Source organism: Pelophylax lessonae (genome assembly GCF_965119305.1).
Source record: "Pelophylax lessonae genome assembly, contig: HAP1_SCAFFOLD_204, whole genome shotgun sequence".
Classification (NCBI taxonomy): domain Eukaryota; kingdom Metazoa; phylum Chordata; class Amphibia; order Anura; family Ranidae; genus Pelophylax; species Pelophylax lessonae.
The window spans coordinates 192894-213021 of NW_028120113.1; the positions used below are offsets into that span (position 1 = coordinate 192894).

At 59.8% G+C, this 20128-nt stretch overlaps 1 protein-coding gene across 1 annotated transcript; it reads right to left on the reverse strand.

Annotated features, from left to right (window-relative positions):
• Positions 1-1008: 1008 nt before the first annotated feature.
• Positions 1009-12629, reverse strand: LOC309543556 (rho-related GTP-binding protein RhoG-like). Its single transcript, XM_082276028.1, has 2 exons — positions 12541-12629; positions 1009-2231 (listed from the first exon to the last, which is right to left on the reverse strand). The coding sequence occupies exon 2, from the start codon at positions 2209-2211 to the stop codon at positions 1636-1638; it is 576 nt and encodes a 191-aa protein (XP_082132154.1). The 5' UTR covers positions 2212-2231; positions 12541-12629; the 3' UTR covers positions 1009-1635.
• Between the last annotated feature and the right edge of the window lie 7499 nt (positions 12630-20128).

Consider the following 20128-nt stretch of genomic DNA (forward strand, 5'->3'; position numbering starts at 1 on the left):
GTACATTTATACCCCCCCATCAAAGGAGGTGACTCCCCGACTGGACTACCCCCGAGATCCAAAGATCACCCCCAGACTAGACTACTCCCTGGATCCAAAGATCACCCCCAGACTGGACCACCCACCTCCCTGAGATTCAAAGATCACCCCCAGACTAGACTACCCCCAGAATCCAAAGATCACCCCCAGACTGGACTACCCCCCTCCCTGAGATTCAAAGATCACCCCCCAGACCAGACTACTCCCTGGATCCAAAGATCAGCCCCAGACTGGACTACTCCCTGGATCCAAAGATCAACCCCAGATTGGACTAACCCCCCCCCCCCACCCGAGATCCAAAGATAACCCCCAGACTGGACTACTCCCAGGATCCAAAAATCACCCCCAGACTTGACTACCCCCCCTCCCCCCGGGATACAAAAGGTCACCCCCCGGACTAGACTAACCCCAGGATCCAAAGATCACCCCCAGACTGGACTAACCCCAGGATCCAAAGATCACCCCCAGACTGGACTAACCCCAGGATCCAAAGATCACCCCCAGACTGGACTATTCCCCCCCCCCCGAGATCCAAAGATCACCCCCAGACTGGACTAACCCCAGGATCCAAAGATCACCCCCAGACTGGACTATTCCCCCCCCCCCCGAGATCCAAAGATCACCCCCAGACTGGACTAGCCCTGGGATCCAAAGATCACCCCCAGACTGGACTAGCCCTGGGATCCAAAGATCACCCCCAGACTGGACCACCCCCAAAATCCAAAGATCACCTCCAGACTGGACTACCCCCCCCCCCCCCCCCGGAATCCAAAAATCAACCTCAGGATCCAAAGATCGCCCGAGACTGTCAGTATATGGTGTGTGGTAAGCAGTACTTAGATCGATCTTTTTAGATCTGTCTGATTTTTGGATCTCTGAGGCTGTCCTTGTTTGGGGGGGGCGAGTATATAAAGACAAGGGGATCCAATCATAGGGCTAGGACTGGCTGACGCGTTTTCTTATGCTCTTTGTACCGGTCCCCCACCCCCCCAATTGCGCTGATGTTGCTTTTCTTCCTTCCGGCTCCGGCTTCCCTCGAAGGGAACTGCATAGTAAATCTGAACAAAGCAAGTCTGTTTTTGCAACCGTTAAATATTAAACCCTGAGTATTATGGCTAGACGAAGGCTCCGCCCCCTGGAAGGACGGCTCCTCCTCTCCGCAGGTAACAGTGTTTTACCGGATTTCAGCCGAGTCTGAGGTTTGGATCCAGCACAGAAGAGTTCTCTCTGCGATAATTGCACCGTGAAGCTTGAATAGTGGTAAAGTAAGAAAAGTAGTATAAAATATTAGACTCTTCCTCCCCCCCCTCCCCCCACCCCCCCCAAAAAAAGCATCTTCCCAATCTGTGGCAGCAATACATAGAAAGTCCGAACCGTGACGGTCCAAAGTGCAAGGCCGGTAGAAGCAATGAGGGAGACGTCTTGTGGCACGCCGCGGCCTTGTCTCTGCCGTTCAGGAAAGCGATAAAGCGCCATGACTCCGCCCAACCCAAACCATGAGCCGTTAGTGCAAGCTGAGGATAAAAGGGACTCCGCCCCAAGACCATGTGCTAAAACCCCCCTCCCCCCCAATTCTCTTCAGGAAATCGGTCACCCCTATAACAGAACGCACTTCTTCTGGGTTTTCTTGGTCACGGGATTTAGAAAGGCGCGGACGGCCTCTGCGAACACTTCCCTCACCCCTTCCTGGTGCAGGGCGGAGCACTCCATGTACTTGACGGCCCCGATCTGCCTGGCCAATGAGGAGCCTTGCTGGGGGGTGGTGGGGGCCAGGCTCTGCTCTTTCAGCTTCTTTATAGTCTCTGCGTCGTTCCGGAGATCCCGCTTGGTGCCCACCAGTAAGACGGGCACGTTGGGGCAGTGGTGGGAGACCTCCGGGTGCCACTTGTGTCTGACGTTGGCGTAGGATGACGGGCTGCCGATGGAGAAGCAGATGATGAAGACGTTGGTCTGAGGGTAGGACAAGGTGCGTAGGCGGTCGTATTCCTCCTGACCGGCCGTGTCCCATAAGTTCAGGCTGACCGTTCTCCCGTCCACCGTCATCTGGGCGCTGTAATTGTCGAAGACGGTGGGGATGTACTCCTCCGGGAAGGCATTGGTGGTGTAACTGATAAGAAGGCACGTCTTCCCAACCGCTCCATCACCCACAACTACACACTTAATGGTCTGCATTCTTCATGAAGTCCGGCAACCTGAGGGATCCAGAAGAAGAAACGTTACCGCCGAGAATCCACAGCAATACAAAGTCACAAGGAAACACACGGGGGAGGGGTTCACAAAGTCACCTTAACAGTTTGGTTAATAAGTAATGTCACACTAGAAGTTCGGACTACACCCCCACTGCAGCGTCACCCAAGACTCCGTCACAGCAACGTCACACTAGAAGATTGGACTACACCCCCACTGCAACGTCACCCGACACAGCAACGTCACACTAGAAGATTGGACTACACCCCCACTGCAACGTCACCCGACACAGCAACGTCCCCCTAGAAGATCGGACTACACCCCCACTGCAACGTCACCCAAGACTCCGTCACCCGACACAGCAACGTCACACTAGAAGATTGGACTACACCCCCACTGCAACGTCACCCGACACAGCAACGTCCCCCTAGAAGTTCGGACTACACCCCCACTGCAACGTCACCCAAGACTCCGTCACCCGACACAGCAACGTCACACTAGAAGATTGGACTACACCCCCACTGCAACGTCACCCAACACAGCAACGTCACACTAGAAGATTGGACTACACCCCCACTGCAACGTCACCCAACACAGCAACGTCACACTAGAAGATTGGACTACACCCCCACTGCAACGTCACCTGACACAGCAACGTCACACTAGAAGATCGGACTACACCCCCACAGCAACATCCCCAGAGACTGAGACTACAACGTCACCCTAGAAGATCGGACTACACCCCCACTGCAAACCGAGACTCCGTCACCCGACACAGCAACGTCACCCTAGAAGATCGAACTACACCCCCACTGCAACGTCACCCGAGACTCCGTCACCCGACACAGCAACGTCACACTAGAAGATTGGACTACACCCCCACTGCAACGTCACCTGACACAGCAACGTCACACTAGAAGATCGGACTACACCCCCACAGCAACGCCACCCGAGACTTTGTCACCCGACACAGCAACGTCACACTAGAAGATCGGACTACACCCCCACAGCAACGTCACCCGAGACTGAGACTGCAACGTCACCCGACATAGCAACGTCACCCTAGAAGATCGGACTACACCCCCACTGCAACGTCACCTGACACAGCAACGTCACACTAGAAGATCGGACTACACCCCCACAGCAACATCCCCCGAGACTGAGACGACAACGTCACCCTAGAAGATCGGACTACACCCCCACTGCAAACCGAGACTCCGTCACCCGACACAGCAACGTCACCCTAGAAGATCGAACTACACCCCCACTGCAACGTCACCCGAGACTCCGTCACCCGACACAGCAACATCACCCTAGAAGATCGAACTACACCCCCACTGCAACGTCACCCGAGACTGAGAATGCAACGTCACCCGACACAGCAACGTCACCCTAGAAGATCGGACTACACCCCCACTGCAACGTCACCTGACACAGCAACGTCACACTAGAAGATCGGACTACACCCCCACAGCAACGTCACCCGAGACTTTGTCACCCGACACAGCAACGTCACACTAGAAGTTCGTACTACACCCCCACTGCAACGTCCCCCGAGACTGAGACTGCAACGTCACCCGACACAGCAACGTCACCCTAGAAGATCGGACTACACCCCCACTGCAACGTCACCCGAGACTCCAACGTCCCCTGAGACTGAGACTGCAACGTCACCCTAGAAGATCGGACTACACCCCCACAGCAACGTCACCCGAGACTCCGTCACCCGACACAGCAACGTCACCTTAGAAGATCGGACTGCAACATCACCCGAGACTGAAACGTCACCCGACACAGCAACGTCACCCTAGAAGATCGAACTACACCCCCACTGCAACGTCACCCGAGACTCCGTCACCCGACACAGCAACGTCACCTTAGAAGATCGGACTGCAACATCACCCGAGACTGAAACGTCACCCGACACAGCAACTTCACCCTAGAAGATCGGACTACACCCCCACTGCAACGTCACCCGACACAGCAACGTCACCCTAGAAGATCGGACTACACCCCCACAGCAACGTCACCTGACACAGCAACTTCACACTAGAAGATCGGACTACACCCCCACTGCAACGTCACCCGAGACGCCGTCACCCGACACAGTAACGTCACCCTAGAACAGTGATGGCGAACCTTGGCACCCCAGATGTTTTGGAACTACATTTCCCAGGATGATTATGCACTCTGCAAAGTAGTTGAGCATCATGGGAAATGTAGTTCCAAAACATCTGGGGTGCCAAGGTTCGCCATCACTGCCCTAGAAGATCGGACTACACCCCCACAGCAACATCACCCGAGACTCCGTCACCCGACACAGCAACGTCACCCTAGAAGATCGAACTACACCCCCACTGCAACATCACCCGACACAGCAACGTCACACTAGAAGATCGGACTACACCCCCACAGCAACGTCACCCGAGACTGAGACTGCAACGTCACCCGACACAGCAACGTCACCCTAGAAGATCGGACTACACCCCCACTGCAACGTCACCTGACACAGCAACGTCACACTAGAAGATCGGACTACACCCCCACAGCAACATCCCCCGAGACTGAGACTACAACGTCACCCTAGAAGATCGGACTACACCCCCACTGCAAACCGAGACTCCGTCACCCGACACAGCAACGTCACCCTAGAAGATCGAACTACACCCCCACTGCAACGTCACCCGAGACTCCGTCACCCGACACAGCAACGTCACCCTAGAAGATCGAACTACACCCCCACTGCAACGTCACCCGAGACTCCATCACCTGACACAGCAACGTCACCTTAGAAGATCGGACTGCAACGTCACCCGAGACTGAAACGTCACCCGACACAGCAAGGTCACCCTAGAAGATCGGACTACACCCCCACTGCAACGTCACCTGACACAGCAACGTCACACTAGAAGATCGGACTACACCCCCACAGCAACATCCCCCGAGACTGAGACTACAACGTCACCCTAGAAGATCGGACTACACCCCCACTGCAAACCGAGACTCCGTCACCCGACACAGCAACGTCACCCTAGAAGATCGAACTACACCCCCACTGCAACGTCACCCGAGACTCCGTCACCCGACACAGCAACGTCACCCTAGAAGATCGAACTACACCCCCACTGCAACGTCACCCGAGACTCCATCACCTGACACAGCAACGTCACCTTAGAAGATCGGACTGCAACGTCACCCGAGACTGAAACGTCACCCGACACAGCAACGTCACCCTAGAAGATCGGACTACACCCCCACTGCAACGTCACCCGACACAGCAACGTCACCCTAGAAGATCGGACTACACCCCCACAGCAACGTCACCCGAGACTCCGTCACCCGACACAGCAACATCACCCTAGAAGATCGAACTACACCCCCACTGCAACGTCACCCGAGACTGAGAATGCAACGTCACCCGACACAGCAACGTCACCCTAGAAGATCGGACTACACCCCCACTGCAACGTCCCCTGACACAGCAACGTCACACTAGAAGATCGGACTACACCCCCACAGCAACGTCACCCGAGACTTTGTCACCCGACACAGCAACGTCACACTAGAAGTTCGTACTACACCCCCACTGCAACGTCCCCCGAGACTGAGACTGCAACGTCACCCGACACAGCAACGTCACCCTAGAAGATCGGACTACACCCCCACAGCAACGTCACCCGAGACTCCGTCACCCGACACAGCAACGTCACCCTAGAAGATCGAACTACACCCCCACTGCAACGTCACCCGAAACTCCGTCACCCGACACAGCAACGTCACCTTAGAAGATCGGACTGCAACGTCACCCGAGACTGAAACGTCACCCGACACAGCAACGTCACCCTAGAAGATCGGACTACACCCCCACTGCAACGTCACCCGACACAGCAACGTCACCCTAGAAGATCGGACTACACCCCCACAGCAACGTCACCCGAGACTCCGTCACCCGACACAGCAACGTCACACTAGAACAGTGATGGCGAACCTTGGCACCCCAGATGTTTTGGAACTACATTTCCCAGGATGATTATGCACTCTGCAAAGTAGTTGAGCATCATGGGAAATGTAGTTCCAAAACATCTGGGGTGCCAAGGTTCGCCATCACTGCCCTAGAAGATCGGACTACACCCCCACAGCAACATCACCCGAGACTCCGTCACCCGACACAGCAACGTCACCCTAGAAGATCGAACTACACCCCCACTGCAACGTCACCCGACACAGCAACGTCACCCAAGAAGATCGGACTGCAACGTCACCCGAGATTGAAATGTCACCCGACACAGCAACGTCACCCTAGAAGATCGGACTACACCCCCACAGCAACGTCACCCGAGACTCCGTCACCCTAGAAGATCGGACTACACCCCCACAGCAACGTCACCCGAGACTCCGTCACCCTAGAAGATCGGACTACACCCCCACAGCAACATCACCCGGCACAGCAACGTAACACTAGAAGATTGGACTACACCCCCACTGCAACGTCACACGAGATTCCAATGTCCCCCGAGACTGCTACATCATGTCCCCCGAGACGCCAACGTCCCCCGAGACTGCAACATCACCCCGAGACTGCAACGTCACCCCGACACCCGAGACAGCAACGTCCTTCAAGACTCCAACGTCCCCCGAGACTGAGACGCCCCCCGAGACATCAACGTCACCGTGACAGCCATCAACTGCTCCATTGCCTGCTGGACTTGTGGCAATCCATTTCCCAGGGATCCTCAGGACCCAGCACTGGGGGTTCAGCAGAGCCCCGGGGATCAGCAGGGCAGGGGGGGGGGGAACCAGCAGAACCCAGGGGATCCTCAGGACCCAGTGCAGGGGGATAATCAGAGCTTCAGGAATCAGCAGGGCAGGGGGGGGGGGGGAAACAGCAGAGCCCAGGGGATCCTCACAGCCCGGAGGATCCCCGATATCCCCCCGACACCGGATCCCCAATATCCCCCCGACACATGATCCCCCCAACACATGATCCCCGATATCCCCCCGACACCTGATCCCCCCCGGCACCGGATCCCCCCCGGCACCGGATCCCCCATATCCCCTCGACACCACATTCCACATATCCCCTCCCGACACCGCATCCCCCATATCCCCCCCAGCACCGGATCCCCGATATCCCCTCCCGCCACTGCATCCCCCATTACCCTCCCGGCACCGGATCCCCCATATGCCTTCCGGCACCGGATCCCCGATATGCCTTCCGGCACCGCATCCCCCATATCCCTCCCGGCACCGCATCCCCCATATCCCCTCCCGGCACCGCATCCCCCATATCCCTCCCGGCACCGCATCCCCCATATCCCTCCCGGCACCGCATCCCCCATATCCCCTCCCGGCACCGCATCCCCCATATCCCCTCCCGGCACCGCATCCCCCATATCCCTCCCGGCACCGCATCCCCCATATCCCTCCCGGCACCGCATCCCCCATATCCCTCCCGGCACCGCATCCCCCATATCCCTCCCGGCACCGCATCCCCCATATCCCTCCCGGCACCGCATCCCCCATATCCCCCCCGGCACCGCATCCCCCATATCCCCTCCCGGCACCGGATCCCCATTATCCCTCCTGGCACCGGATCCCCCATATCCCTCCCGGCACCGCATCCCCCATATCCCTCCCGGCACCGCATCCCCCATATCCTTCCCGGCACCGCATCCCCGATATCCCCTCCCGGCACCGAATCCCCCATATCCCTCCCGGCACCGCATCCTCCATATCCCTCCCGGCACCGCATCCCCGATATCCCCTCCCGGCACCGCATCCCCCATATCCCTCCCGGCACCGCATCCCCCATATCCCTCCCGGCACCGCATCCCCCATATCCCTCCCGGCACCGCATCCCCCATATCCCTCCCGGCACCGCATCCCCCATATCCCTCCCGGCACCGCATCCCCCATATCCCCTCCCGGCACCGCATCCCCCATATCCCTTCCCGGCACCGCATCCCCCATATCCCTCCCGGCACCGCATCCCCCATATCCCTCCCGGCACCGCATCCCCCATATCCCTCCCGGCACCGCATCCCCCATATCCCTCCCGGCACCGCATCCCCCATATCCCTCCCGGCACCGCATCCCCCATATCCCCTCCCGGCACCGCATCCCCCATATCCCCTCCCGGCACCGCATCCCCCATATCCCTCCCGGCACCGCATCCCCCATATCCCTCCCGGCACCGCATCCCCCATATCCCTCCCGGCACCGCATCCCCCATATCCCTCCCGGCACCGCATCCCCCATATCCCTCCCGGCACCGCATCCCCCATATCCCCTCCCGGCACCGGATCCCCATTATCCCTCCTGGCACCGGATCCCCCATATCCCTCCCGGCACCGCATCCCCCATATCCCTCCCGGCACCGCATCCCCCATATCCTTCCCGGCACCGCATCCCCGATATCCGCTCCCGGCACCGAATCCCCCATATCCCTCCCGGCACCGCATCCTCCATATCCCTCCCGGCACCGCATCCCCGATATCCCCTCCCGGCACCGCATCCCCCATATCCCTCCCGGCACCGCATCCCCCATATCCCTCCCGGCACCGCATCCCCCATATCCCTCCCGGCACCGCATCCCCATTATCCCTCCTGGCACCGGATCCCCCATATCCCTCCCGGCACCGGATCCCCCATATCCCCTCCCGGCACCGGATCCCCCATATCCCCTCCCGGCACCGGATCCCCCATATGCCTCCCGGCACCGGATCCCCCATATCCCTCCCGGCACCGCATCCCCCATATCCCTCCCGGCACCGCATCCCCCATATCCTTCCCGGCACCGCATCCCCGATATCCGCTCCCGGCACCGGATCCCCCATATGCCTCCCGGCACCGCATCCCCCATATCCCTCCCGGCACCGGATCCCCCATATCCCTCCCGGCACCGCATCCCCCATATCCCTCCCGGCACCGCATCCCCCATATCCTTCCCGGCACCGCATCCCCCATATCCTTCCCGGCACCGCATCCCCGATATCCGCTCCCGGCACCGGATCCCCCATATCCCCTCCCGGCACCGGATCCCCCATATGCCTCCCGGCACCGCATCCCCCATATCCCTCCCGGCACCGCATCCCCCATATCCCTCCCGGCACCGCATCCCCCATATCCCTCCCGGCACCGCATCCCCATTATCCCTCCCGGCACCGCATCCCCCATATCCCTCCCGGCACCGGATCCCCCATATCCCCTCCCGGCACCGGATCCCCCATATCCCCTCCCGGCACCGGATCCCCCATATGCCTCCCGGCACCGGATCCCCCATATCCCTCGGAGTCTCCGGCCATAGAAAGTCCATGGAAAAATAATACTCAGGAACGGCCAAAATGCAGAAGGATGTCAGATGGAGGGAATCGTACTTCTGATGGGGGGGGGGGGGGGGGGGAATCTTCCAGGTGGGGACACAGAGACAGGAAATGATGGGAGGATCTCTGTGATGGGGACACAGGGACAGGAAGTGATGGGGGAAGGGATCTGTGATGGGGACACAGGGACAGGAAATGATTGGGGAAGGGATCTGTGATGGGGACACAGGGACAGGAAGTGATGGAGGATCTCTGTGATGGGAAAGGAAGTGATGGAGGATCTCTGTGAGGGGGACAGGAAGTGATGGAGGATCTCTGTGAGGGGGGCAGGAAGTGAAGAGGGGAAGATCTATGATGGGGACACAGGGACAGGAAGTTCTCTGTGATGGGGACACAGGGACAGGAAGTGATGGGGGAAGGGACAGAAAGTGATGGAGGATCTCTGTGAGGGGGACAGGAAGTGATGGAGGATCTCTGTGAGGGGGACAGGAAGTGATGGAGAATCTCTGTGAGGGGGACAGGAAGTGATGGGGGAGATCTGTGATGGGGGGGGGGACAGGAAGTGAAGAGGGGAAGATCTGTGATGGGGACACAGGGACAGGAAGTGATGGTGGGGATCTCTGTGATGGGGGGGGGGGGGACAGGAAGTGAAAAGGGGGAGATCTGTGATGAGGATACAGGGACAGGAAGTGATGGGGGGGGGGGTCTTTGTGATGGGGACACAGGAAGTGATGGGGAAGAGGGGAAGTGGTATTTCTGTGATGGGGTCACAGGGACAGGAAGTGGGATCTCTGTGATGGGGACACAGGGACAGGAAGTAATGTGGGGGATCTCTGATGGGGAAATGGGGACAGGAAGTGATGGGGACACAGGGACAGGAAGTGATGGGGACACAGGGACAGGAAGTGATGGGGACACAGGGACAGGAAGTGATGGGGACACAGGGACAGGAAGTGATGGGGACACAGGGACAGGAAGTGATGGGGACACAGGGACAGGAAGTGATGGGGACACAGGGACAGGAAGTGATGGGGACACAGGGACAGGAAGTGATGGGGACACAGGAAGATATGGTGGGGGAGATCTCTGTGATGGGGACACAGGGACAGGAAGTGATGGAGGATCTCTGTGAGGGGGACAGGAAGTGATGGGGGATCTCTGTGAGGGGGACAGGAAGTTATGGAGGATCTCTGTGAGGGGGACAGGAAGTGATGCAGAATCTCTGTGAGGGGGACAGGAAGTGATGGAGGATCTCTGTGAGGGGGACAGGAAGTGATGGAGGATCTCTGTGAGGGGGACAGGAAGTGATGGAGGATCTCTGTGAGGGGGACAGGAAGTGATGCAGAATCTCTGTGAGGGGGACAGGAAGTGATGGGGGAGATCTGTGAGGGGGAAAGGAAGTGAAGAGGGGAAGATCTATGATGGGGACACAGGGACAGGAAGTGATGGAGAATCTCTGTGAGGGGGACAGGAAGTGAAGAGGGGAAGATCTGTGATGGGGACACAGGGACAGGAAGTGATGGGGGGATCTCTGTGATGGGGGGGGACAGGAAGTGAAAAGGGGGAGATCTGTGATGAGGATACAGGGACAGGAAGTGATGGGGGGGGGGGTCTTTGTGATGGGGACACAGGAAGTGATGGGGAAGAGGGGAAGTGGTATCTCTGTGATGGGGTCACAGGGACAGGAAGTGGGATCTCTGTGATGGGGACACAGGGACAGGAAGTAATGTGGGGGATCTCTGATGGGGAAACGGGGACAGGAAGTGATGGGGACACAGGGACAGGAAGTGATGGGGACACAGGGACAGGAAGTGATGGGGACACAGGGACAGGAAGTGATGGGGACACAGGGACAGGAAGTGATGGGGACACAGGGACAGGAAGTGATGGGGACACAGGGACAGGAAGTGATGGGGACACAGGGACAGGAAGTGATGGGGACACAGGGACAGGAAGTGATGGGGACACAGGGACAGGAAGTGATGGGGACACAGGAAGATATGGTGGGGGAGATCTCTGTGATGGGGACACAGGGACAGGAAGTGATGGAGGATCTCTGTGAGGGGGACAGGAAGTGATGGGGGATCTCTGTGAGGGGGACAGGAAGTTATGGAGGATCTCTGTGAGGGGGACAGGAAGTGATGCAGAATCTCTGTGAGGGGGACAGGAAGTGATGGAGGATCTCTGTGAGGGGGACAGGAAGTGATGGAGGATCTCTGTGAGGGGGACAGGAAGTGATGCAGAATCTCTGTGAGGGGGACAGGAAGTGATGGGGGAGATCTGTGAGGGGGAAAGGAAGTGAAGAGGGGAAGATCTATGATGGGGACACAGGGACAGGAAGTGATGGAGAATCTCTGTGAGGGGGACAGGAAGTGAAGAGGGGAAGATCTGTGATGGGGACACAGGGACAGGAAGTGATGGGGGGATCTCTGTGATGGGGGGGGACAGGAAGTGAAAAGGGGGAGATCTGTGATGAGGATACAGGGACAGGAAGTGATGGGGGGGGGGTCTTTGTGATGGGGACACAGGAAGTGATGGGGAAGAGGGAAAGTGGTATCTCTGTGATGGGGTCACAGGGACAGGAAGTGGGATCTCTGTGATGGGGACACAGGGACAGGAAGTAATGTGGGGGATCTCTGATGGGGAAACGGGGACAGGAAGTGATGGGGACACAGGGACAGGAAGTGATGGGGATACAGGAAGAGATATGGTGGGGGAGATCTCTGTGATGGGGACACAGGGACAGGAAGTGATGGGGGATCTCTGTCATGGGGACACAGGGACAGGAAGTGATGGGGGGATCTCTGTGATGGGGACACAGGGACCGGAAATGAGGAGGGTGACAGAGGTTGTCTCTCCCCCTCCCCCCGCTACTCAATGATTTCTGTGATTGGTGGGGGCGGGGTGTTGATAAATCTCAGTCAGAGGTTCTCGGGGTCCCCCCTGTACCCAGTCCGGCTCTTATGACCCCCCCCCCGGGGCCCCATCTCACCCAGCCTCCTCCGTCTCCCGGCTCTTCCTGATCTCCGCTCACTTCCTGTATCGCTCCGATCTCCACTTCCGTCCCACCCACCGCACTGCATTGTGGGGGATGTAGTGCGCGCTGCATTCCTCCACCGCTAGAGGGCGCTGCGAGATCACTCTTCCGTCAGTATCTATGAGGGAGACGGGACCTTCCCGGGGAGCCAATCACAGAGGAGGACCAGCACGTTAAGCCAATCAAGAAAGAGCCCTGAATATCCACAGCGCTCCTTCTAGATATATATATATATACAGTGTCTGACAAAAGTAAGTACACCCCTCACATTCTTGTAAATATTTTATTCCAAGCATCCTAACCTATAAAAACTCATTTCAGGGAGGTGGCGCTCTTCCCTCTCCGCCTCAGCGCTCTTCCCTCTCCCCCTCAGCGCTCTTCCCTCTCCCCCTCAGCGCTCTTCCCTCTCCGCCTCAGCGCTCTTCCCTCTCCACCTCAGCGCTCTTCCCTCTCCACCTCATCGCTCTTCCCTCTCCACCTCATCGCTCTTCCCTCTCCGCCTCAGCGCTCTTCCCTCTCCACCTCAGCGTTCTTCCCTCTCCACCTCATCGCTCTTCCCTCTCCACCTCAGCGTTCTTCCCTCTCCACCTCATCGCTCTTCCCTCTCCGCCTCAGCGCTCTTCCCTCTCCGCCTCAGCGCTCTTCCCTCTCCACCTCAGCGTTCTTCCCTCTCCCCCTCAGCGCTCTTCCCTCTCCGCCTCAGCGCTCTTCCCTCTCCGCCTCAGCGCTCTTCCCTCTCCACCTCAGCGTTCTTCCCTCTCCGCCTCAGCGCTCTTCCCTCTCCACCTCAGCGTTCTTCCCTCTCCACCTCAGCGTTCTTCCCTCTCCCCCTCAGCGCTCTTCCCTCTCCGCCTCAGCGTTCTTCCCTCTCCACCTCAGCGTTCTTCCCTCTCCGCCTCAGCGCTCTTCCCTCTCCACCTCAGCGTTCTTCCCTCTCCGCCTCAGCGCTCTTCCCTCTCCACCTCAGCGTTCTTCCCTCTCCGCCTCAGCGCTCTTCCCTCTCCACCTCAGCGTTCTTCCCTCTCCACCTCAGCGTTCTTCCCTCTCCCCCTCAGCGCTCTTCCCTCTCCACCTCAGCGTTCTTCCCTCTCCGCCTCAGCGCTCTTCCCTCTCCACCTCAGCGTTCTTCCCTCTCCCCCTCAGCGCTCTTCCCTCTCCCCCTCAGCGCTCTTCCCTCTCCGCCTCAGCGCTCTTCCCTCTCCCCCTCAGCGCTCTTCCCTCTCCGCCTCAGCGCTCTTCCCTCTCCGCCTCAGCGCTCTTCCCTCTCCGCCTCAGCGCTCTTCCCTCTCCGCTCAGCGCTCTTCCCTCTCCACCTCAGCGCTCTTCCCTCTCCGCTCAGCGCTCTTCCCTCTCCACCTCAGCGCTCTTCCCTCTCCACCTCAGCGTTCTTCCCTCTCCACCTCAGCGCTCTTCCCTCTCCACCTCAGCGCTCTTCCCTCTCCACCTCAGCGCTCTTCCCGCTCCGCCTCAGCGCTCTTCCCACTCCACCTCAGCGCTCTTCCCTCTCCGCCTCAGCGCTCTTCCCGCTCCGCCTCAGCGCTCTTCCCTCTCCACCTCAGCGTTCTTCCCTCTCCGCCTCAGCGCTCTTCCCTCTCCACCTCAGCGTTCTTCCCTCTCCACCTCAGCGTTCTTCCCTCTCCCCCTCAGCGCTCTTCCCTCTCCCCCTCAGCGCTCTTCCCTCTCCGCCTCAGCGCTCTTCCCTCTCCACCTCAGCGTTCTTCCCTCTCCGCCTCAGCGCTCTTCCCTCTCCGCCTCAGCGCTCTTCCCTCTCCCCCTCAGCGCTCTTCCCTCTCCGCCTCAGCGCTCTTCCCTCTCCGCCTCAGCGCTCTTCCCTCTCCACCTCAGCGTTCTTCCCTCTCCCCCTCAGCGCTCTTCCCTCTCCGCCTCAGCGCTCTTCCCTCTCCGCCTCAGCGCTCTTCCCTCTCCCCCTCAGCGCTCTTCCCTCTCCACCTCAGCGTTCTTCCCTCTCCCCCTCAGCGCTCTTCCCTCTCCCCCTCAGCGCTCTTCCCTCTCCGCCTCAGCGCTCTTCCCTCTCCACCTCAGCGTTCTTCCCTCTCCGCCTCAGCGCTCTTCCCTCTCCGCCTCAGCGCTCTTCCCTCTCCCCCTCAGCGCTCTTCCCTCTCCGCCTCAGCGCTCTTCCCTCTCCGCCTCAGCGCTCTTCCCTCTCCACCTCAGCGTTCTTCCCTCTCCCCCTCAGCGCTCTTCCCTCTCCCCCTCAGCGCTCTTCCCTCTCCGCCTCAGCGCTCTTCCCTCTCCCCCTCAGCGCTCTTCCCTCTCCGCCTCAGCGCTCTTCCCTCTCCGCCTCAGCGCTCTTCCCTCTCCGCCTCAGCGCTCTTCCCTCTCCGCTCAGCGCTCTTCCCTCTCCACCTCAGCGCTCTTCCCTCTCCGCTCAGCGCTCTTCCCTCTCCACCTCAGCGCTCTTCCCTCTCCACCTCAGCGTTCTTCCCTCTCCACCTCAGCGCTCTTCCCTCTCCACCTCAGCGCTCTTCCCTCTCCACCTCAGCGCTCTTCCCGCTCCGCCTCAGCGCTCTTCCCGCTCCACCTCAGCGCTCTTCCCTCTCCGCCTCAGCGCTCTTCCCGCTCCGCCTCAGCGCTCTTCCCTCTCCACCTCAGCGTTCTTCCCTCTCCGCCTCAGCGCTCTTCCCTCTCCACCTCAGCGTTCTTCCCTCTCCACCTCAGCGTTCTTCCCTCTCCCCCTCAGCGCTCTTCCCTCTCCCCCTCAGCGCTCTTCCCTCTCCGCCTCAGCGCTCTTCCCTCTCCACCTCAGCGTTCTTCCCTCTCCGCCTCAGCGCTCTTCCCTCTCCGCCTCAGCGCTCTTCCCTCTCCCCCTCAGCGCTCTTCCCTCTCCGCCTCAGCGCTCTTCCCTCTCCGCCTCAGCGCTCTTCCCTCTCCACCTCAGCGTTCTTCCCTCTCCCCCTCAGCGCTCTTCCCTCTCCCCCTCAGCGCTCTTCCCTCTCCGCCTCAGCGCTCTTCCCTCTCCCCCTCAGCGCTCTTCCCTCTCCGCCTCAGCGCTCTTCCCTCTCCGCCTCAGCGCTCTTCCCTCTCCGCCTCAGCGCTCTTCCCTCTCCGCTCAGCGCTCTTCCCTCTCCACCTCAGCGCTCTTCCCTCTCCGCTCAGCGCTCTTCCCTCTCCACCTCAGCGCTCTTCCCTCTCCACCTCAGCGTTCTTCCCTCTCCACCTCAGCGCTCTTCCCTCTCCACCTCAGCGCTCTTCCCTCTCCACCTCAGCGCTCTTCCCGCTCCGCCTCAGCGCTCTTCCCACTCCACCTCAGCGCTCTTCCCTCTCCGCCTCAGCGCTCTTCCCGCTCCGCCTCAGCGCTCTTCCCTCTCCGCCTCAGCGCTCTTCCCTCTCCGCCTCAGCGCTCTTCCCTCTCCGCCTCAGCGCTCTTCCCTCTCCGCCTCAGCGCTCTTCCCTCTCCACCTCAGCGCTCTTCCCTCTCCGCTCAGCACTCTTCCCTCTCCACCTCAGCGCTCTTCCCTCTCCGCTCAGCGCTCTTCCCGCCCCACCTCAGCGCTCTTCCCTCTCCGCTCAGCGCTCTTCCCGCTCCACCTCAGCGCTCTTCCCTCTCCACCTCAGCGCTCTTCCCTCTCCGCCTCAGCGCTCTTCCCGCTCCGCCTCAGCGCTCTTCCCTCTCCGCCTCAGCGCTCTTCCCTCTCCGCTCAGCGCTCTTCCCGCTCCACCTCAGCGCTCTTCCCTCTCCACCTCAGCGCTCTTCCCTCTCCACCTCAGCGCTCTTCCCTCTCCGCCTCAGCGCTCTTCCCTCTCCGCCTCAGCGCTCTTCCCTCTCCGCCTCAGCGCTCTTCCCTCTCCGCTCAGCGCTCTTCCCTCTCCACCTCAGCGCTCTTCCCTCTCCGCTCAGCGCTCTTCCCTCTCCACCTCAGCGCTCTTCCCTCTCCACCTCAGCGTTCTTCCCTCTCCACCTCAGCGCTCTTCCCTCTCCACCTCAGCGCTCTTCCCTCTCCACCTCAGCGCTCTTCCCGCTCCGCCTCAGCGCTCTTCCCACTCCACCTCAGCGCTCTTCCCTCTCCGCCTCAGCGCTCTTCCCGCTCCGCCTCAGCGCTCTTCCCTCTCCGCCTCAGCGCTCTTCCCTCTCCGCCTCAGCGCTCTTCCCTCTCCGCCTCAGCGCTCTTCCCTCTCCGCCTCAGCGCTCTTCCCTCTCCACCTCAGCGCTCTTCCCTCTCCGCTCAGCACTCTTCCCTCTCCACCTCAGCGCTCTTCCCTCTCCGCTCAGCGCTCTTCCCGCCCCACCTCAGCGCTCTTCCCTCTCCGCTCAGCGCTCTTCCCGCTCCACCTCAGCGCTCTTCCCTCTCCACCTCAGCGCTCTTCCCTCTCCGCCTCAGCGCTCTTCCCGCTCCGCCTCAGCGCTCTTCCCTCTCCGCCTCAGCGCTCTTCCCTCTCCGCTCAGCGCTCTTCCCGCTCCACCTCAGCGCTCTTCCCTCTCCACCTCAGCGCTCTTCCCTCTCCGCCTCAGCGCTCTTCCCTCTCCACCTCAGCGTTCTTCCCTCTCCCCCTCAGCGCTCTTCCCTCTCCCCCTCAGCGCTCTTCCCTCTCCGCCTCAGCGCTCTTCCCTCTCCGCCTCAGCGCTCTTCCCTCTCCCCCTCAGCGCTCTTCCCTCTCCGCCTCAGCGCTCTTCCCTCTCCGCCTCAGCGCTCTTCCCTCTCCGCTCAGCGCTCTTCCCTCTCCACCTCAGCGCTCTTCCCTCTCCACCTCAGCGTTCTTCCCTCTCCACCTCAGCGCTCTTCCCTCTCCACCTCAGCGCTCTTCCCTCTCCACCTCAGCGCTCTTCCCTCTCCACCTCAGCGCTCTTCCCGCTCCACCTCAGCGTTCTTCCCTCTCCACCTCAGCGCTCTTCCCTCTCCACCTCAGCGCTCTTCCCGCTCCGCCTCAGCGCTCTTCCCTCTCCACCTCAGCGCTCTTCCCTCTCCACCTCAGCGCTCTTCCCTCTCCGCTCAGCGCTCTTCCCTCTCCACCTCAGCGTTCTTCCCTCTCCACCTCAGCGCTCTTCCCTCTCCACCTCAGCGTTCTTCCCTCTCCGCCTCAGCGTTCTTCCCTCTCCGCCTCAGCGTTCTTCCCTCTCCGCCTCAGCGCTCTTCCCTCTCCACCTCAGCGCTCTTCCCTCTCCGCCTCAGCGTTCTTCCCTCTCCGCCTCAGCGTTCTTCCCTCTCCACCTCAGCGCTCTTCCCTCTCCACCTCAGCGTTCTTCCCTCTCCGCCTCCTCGCCCTTCCCGCTCCGCCTCAGCGTTCTTCCCTCTCCGCCTCAGCGATCTTTGCCTCCACGCTCTTCCCGCTCCGCCTCCTCACCCTTCCCGCTTCGCCTCAGCGATCTTCCCGCTCCGCCTCCACGCCCTTCCCATGCCGCCTCCGTGCCCCCAATGCGCCCTTCCTGCGCCGCCCCCACGCCCTTCCCGCGCTGCCTCCAAGCCCTTCCCACTCCGCATCCGCGCCCTTCCAGCTCCGCCTCCGCGCCCTTCCAGCTCCGCCTCCGCGCCCTTCCAGCTCCGCCTCCGCGCCCTTCCCGCTCCGCCTTCGCGCCCTTCCCACGCCGCCTTCGTGTATAATTATTAAACATATTGCAACAATTTACACACGCTAATGTACATACTTAATTTGCAGACTGCTGGTGGGTAATGCTGGTGAGTACTGCAGGCGGGTAATGCTGGCAGGTACTGTTGGTGGGTAATGCTGACGGGTAATGCTGGTGGGTAATGCTGGCGGGTAATGCTGGTGGGTAATGCTGGCGGGTAATGCTGGCGGGTAATGCTGGCGGGTAATGCTGGCGAGTAAAGCTGGCGGGTACTGCTGGCTGGTACTGCTGGTGGGTAATGCTGGTGAGTACTGCAGGCGGGTAATGCTGGCGGGTAATGCTGGTGGGTAATGCTGGTGGGTAATGTTGGTGGGTAATGCTGGCGGGTAATCCTGGTGAGTACTGCAGGCGGGTACTGCTGGTGGGTAATGCTGGTGAGTAATGCTGGCGGGTACTGCTGGTGGGTAATGCTCGTGAGTACTGCAGGCGGGTAATGCTGGTGGGTACTGCTGGTGGGTAATGCTGGCGGGTAATGCTGGTAGGTACTGCTGGCGGGTACTGCTGGCGGGTAATGCTGGCGGGTAATGCTGGTAGGTACTGCTGGCGGGTACTGCTGGCGGGTAATGCTGGTGAGTACAGCAGGCGGGTAATGCTGGTGGGTATTGCTGGCGGGTAATGTTGGCGGGTAATCCTGGTGAGTAATGCTGGCGGGTAATGCTGGTGGGTAATGCTGGTGGGTACTGCTGGTGGGTAATGCTGGCGGGTACTGCTGGCGGGTACTGCTGGCGGGTACTGTTGGCGGGTAATGCTGGCAGTGCTGGCGGGTAATGCTGGTGGGTAATGCTGGCGGGTATTGCTGGCGGGTACTGCTGGCGGGTAATGCTGGTGGGTACTACTGGCGGGTACTGCTGGTGGTTCACCAGAGTTTCACAGGTTGTCACTGGAGTCCTCTTCCCCTCCTCCATGATGACATCACAGAGCTGGTGGATGTTAGAGACCTTCCCCTCCTCCACCTTCTGTTTGAGGATCCCCCACTGATGCTCAATAGGGTTTAGGTCTGGAGATGCTTGGCCAGTCCATCACCTTTACCCTCAGCTTCTTTATCAAGGCAGTGGTCATCTTGGAGGTGTTTGGGGTCGTTATGTTGGAATATTGCCCTGCCCCCCAGTCTCTGAAGGGAGGGGATCATGCTCTGCTTCAGTATGTCACAGTACATGTTGGCATTCATGGTTCCCTCAATGATCTGTAGCTCCCCAGTGCCGGCAGCCCCAGACCATGACACTCCCACCACCATGCCTGACTGTAGGAAGACACACTTGTCTTTGTACTCCTCACCTGGTTGCCCCCACACACGCCTGACACCATCTGAACCAAATAAGATTATCTTGGTCTCATCAGAGCACAGGAGATGGTTCCAGTAATCCATGTCCTTAGTCTGCTTGTCTTCAGAAAACTGTTTGCCGGCTTTCTTGTCCATCATCTTTAGAAGAGGCTTCCTTCTGGGATGACAGCCATGCAGACCAATTTGATGCAGTGTGCGGCGTATGGTCTGAGCACTGACAGGCTGACCCCTCCCCCACCCCTTCAACCTCTGCAGCAATGCTGGCAGCACTCATACGTCTATTTCCCAAAGACAACCTCTGGATGTGACGCTGAGCACGTGCACTCAACTTCTTTGGTGGACCATGGTGAGGCCTGTTCTGAGTGGAACCTGTCCTGTTATACCGCTGTATGGTCTTGGCCACGCGTTTGGGGATTTGGAGTAAGGGGGGGGGGATGTGAACTCGGAGGGGAAATTTGAGTGATGAAGGTCTTGTGCTAGGAGGGTTGATTTTTTTTTTTTTTGGGGGGGGGGCATTTGTGCTAGCAGGGATTGGGGGATACTTGTGCTAGGAGGGGGGTTTGGATTTGGAGTAAGGGGGTAGGATGTGTACTTGGAGGGGAAATTTGAGTAGTGGACGATTTGTGCTTGGAGGTGTGCTTTTCTTTTCTTTTGGGGGGGGGGGGGTGTAAGATCGG

Coding starts and splice junctions, on each gene's coding strand:
- LOC309543556 (XM_082276028.1), bottom strand. CDS start 2,211: ATGCAGACCATTAAGTGTGTAGTTGTGGGTGATGGAGCGGTTGGGAAG.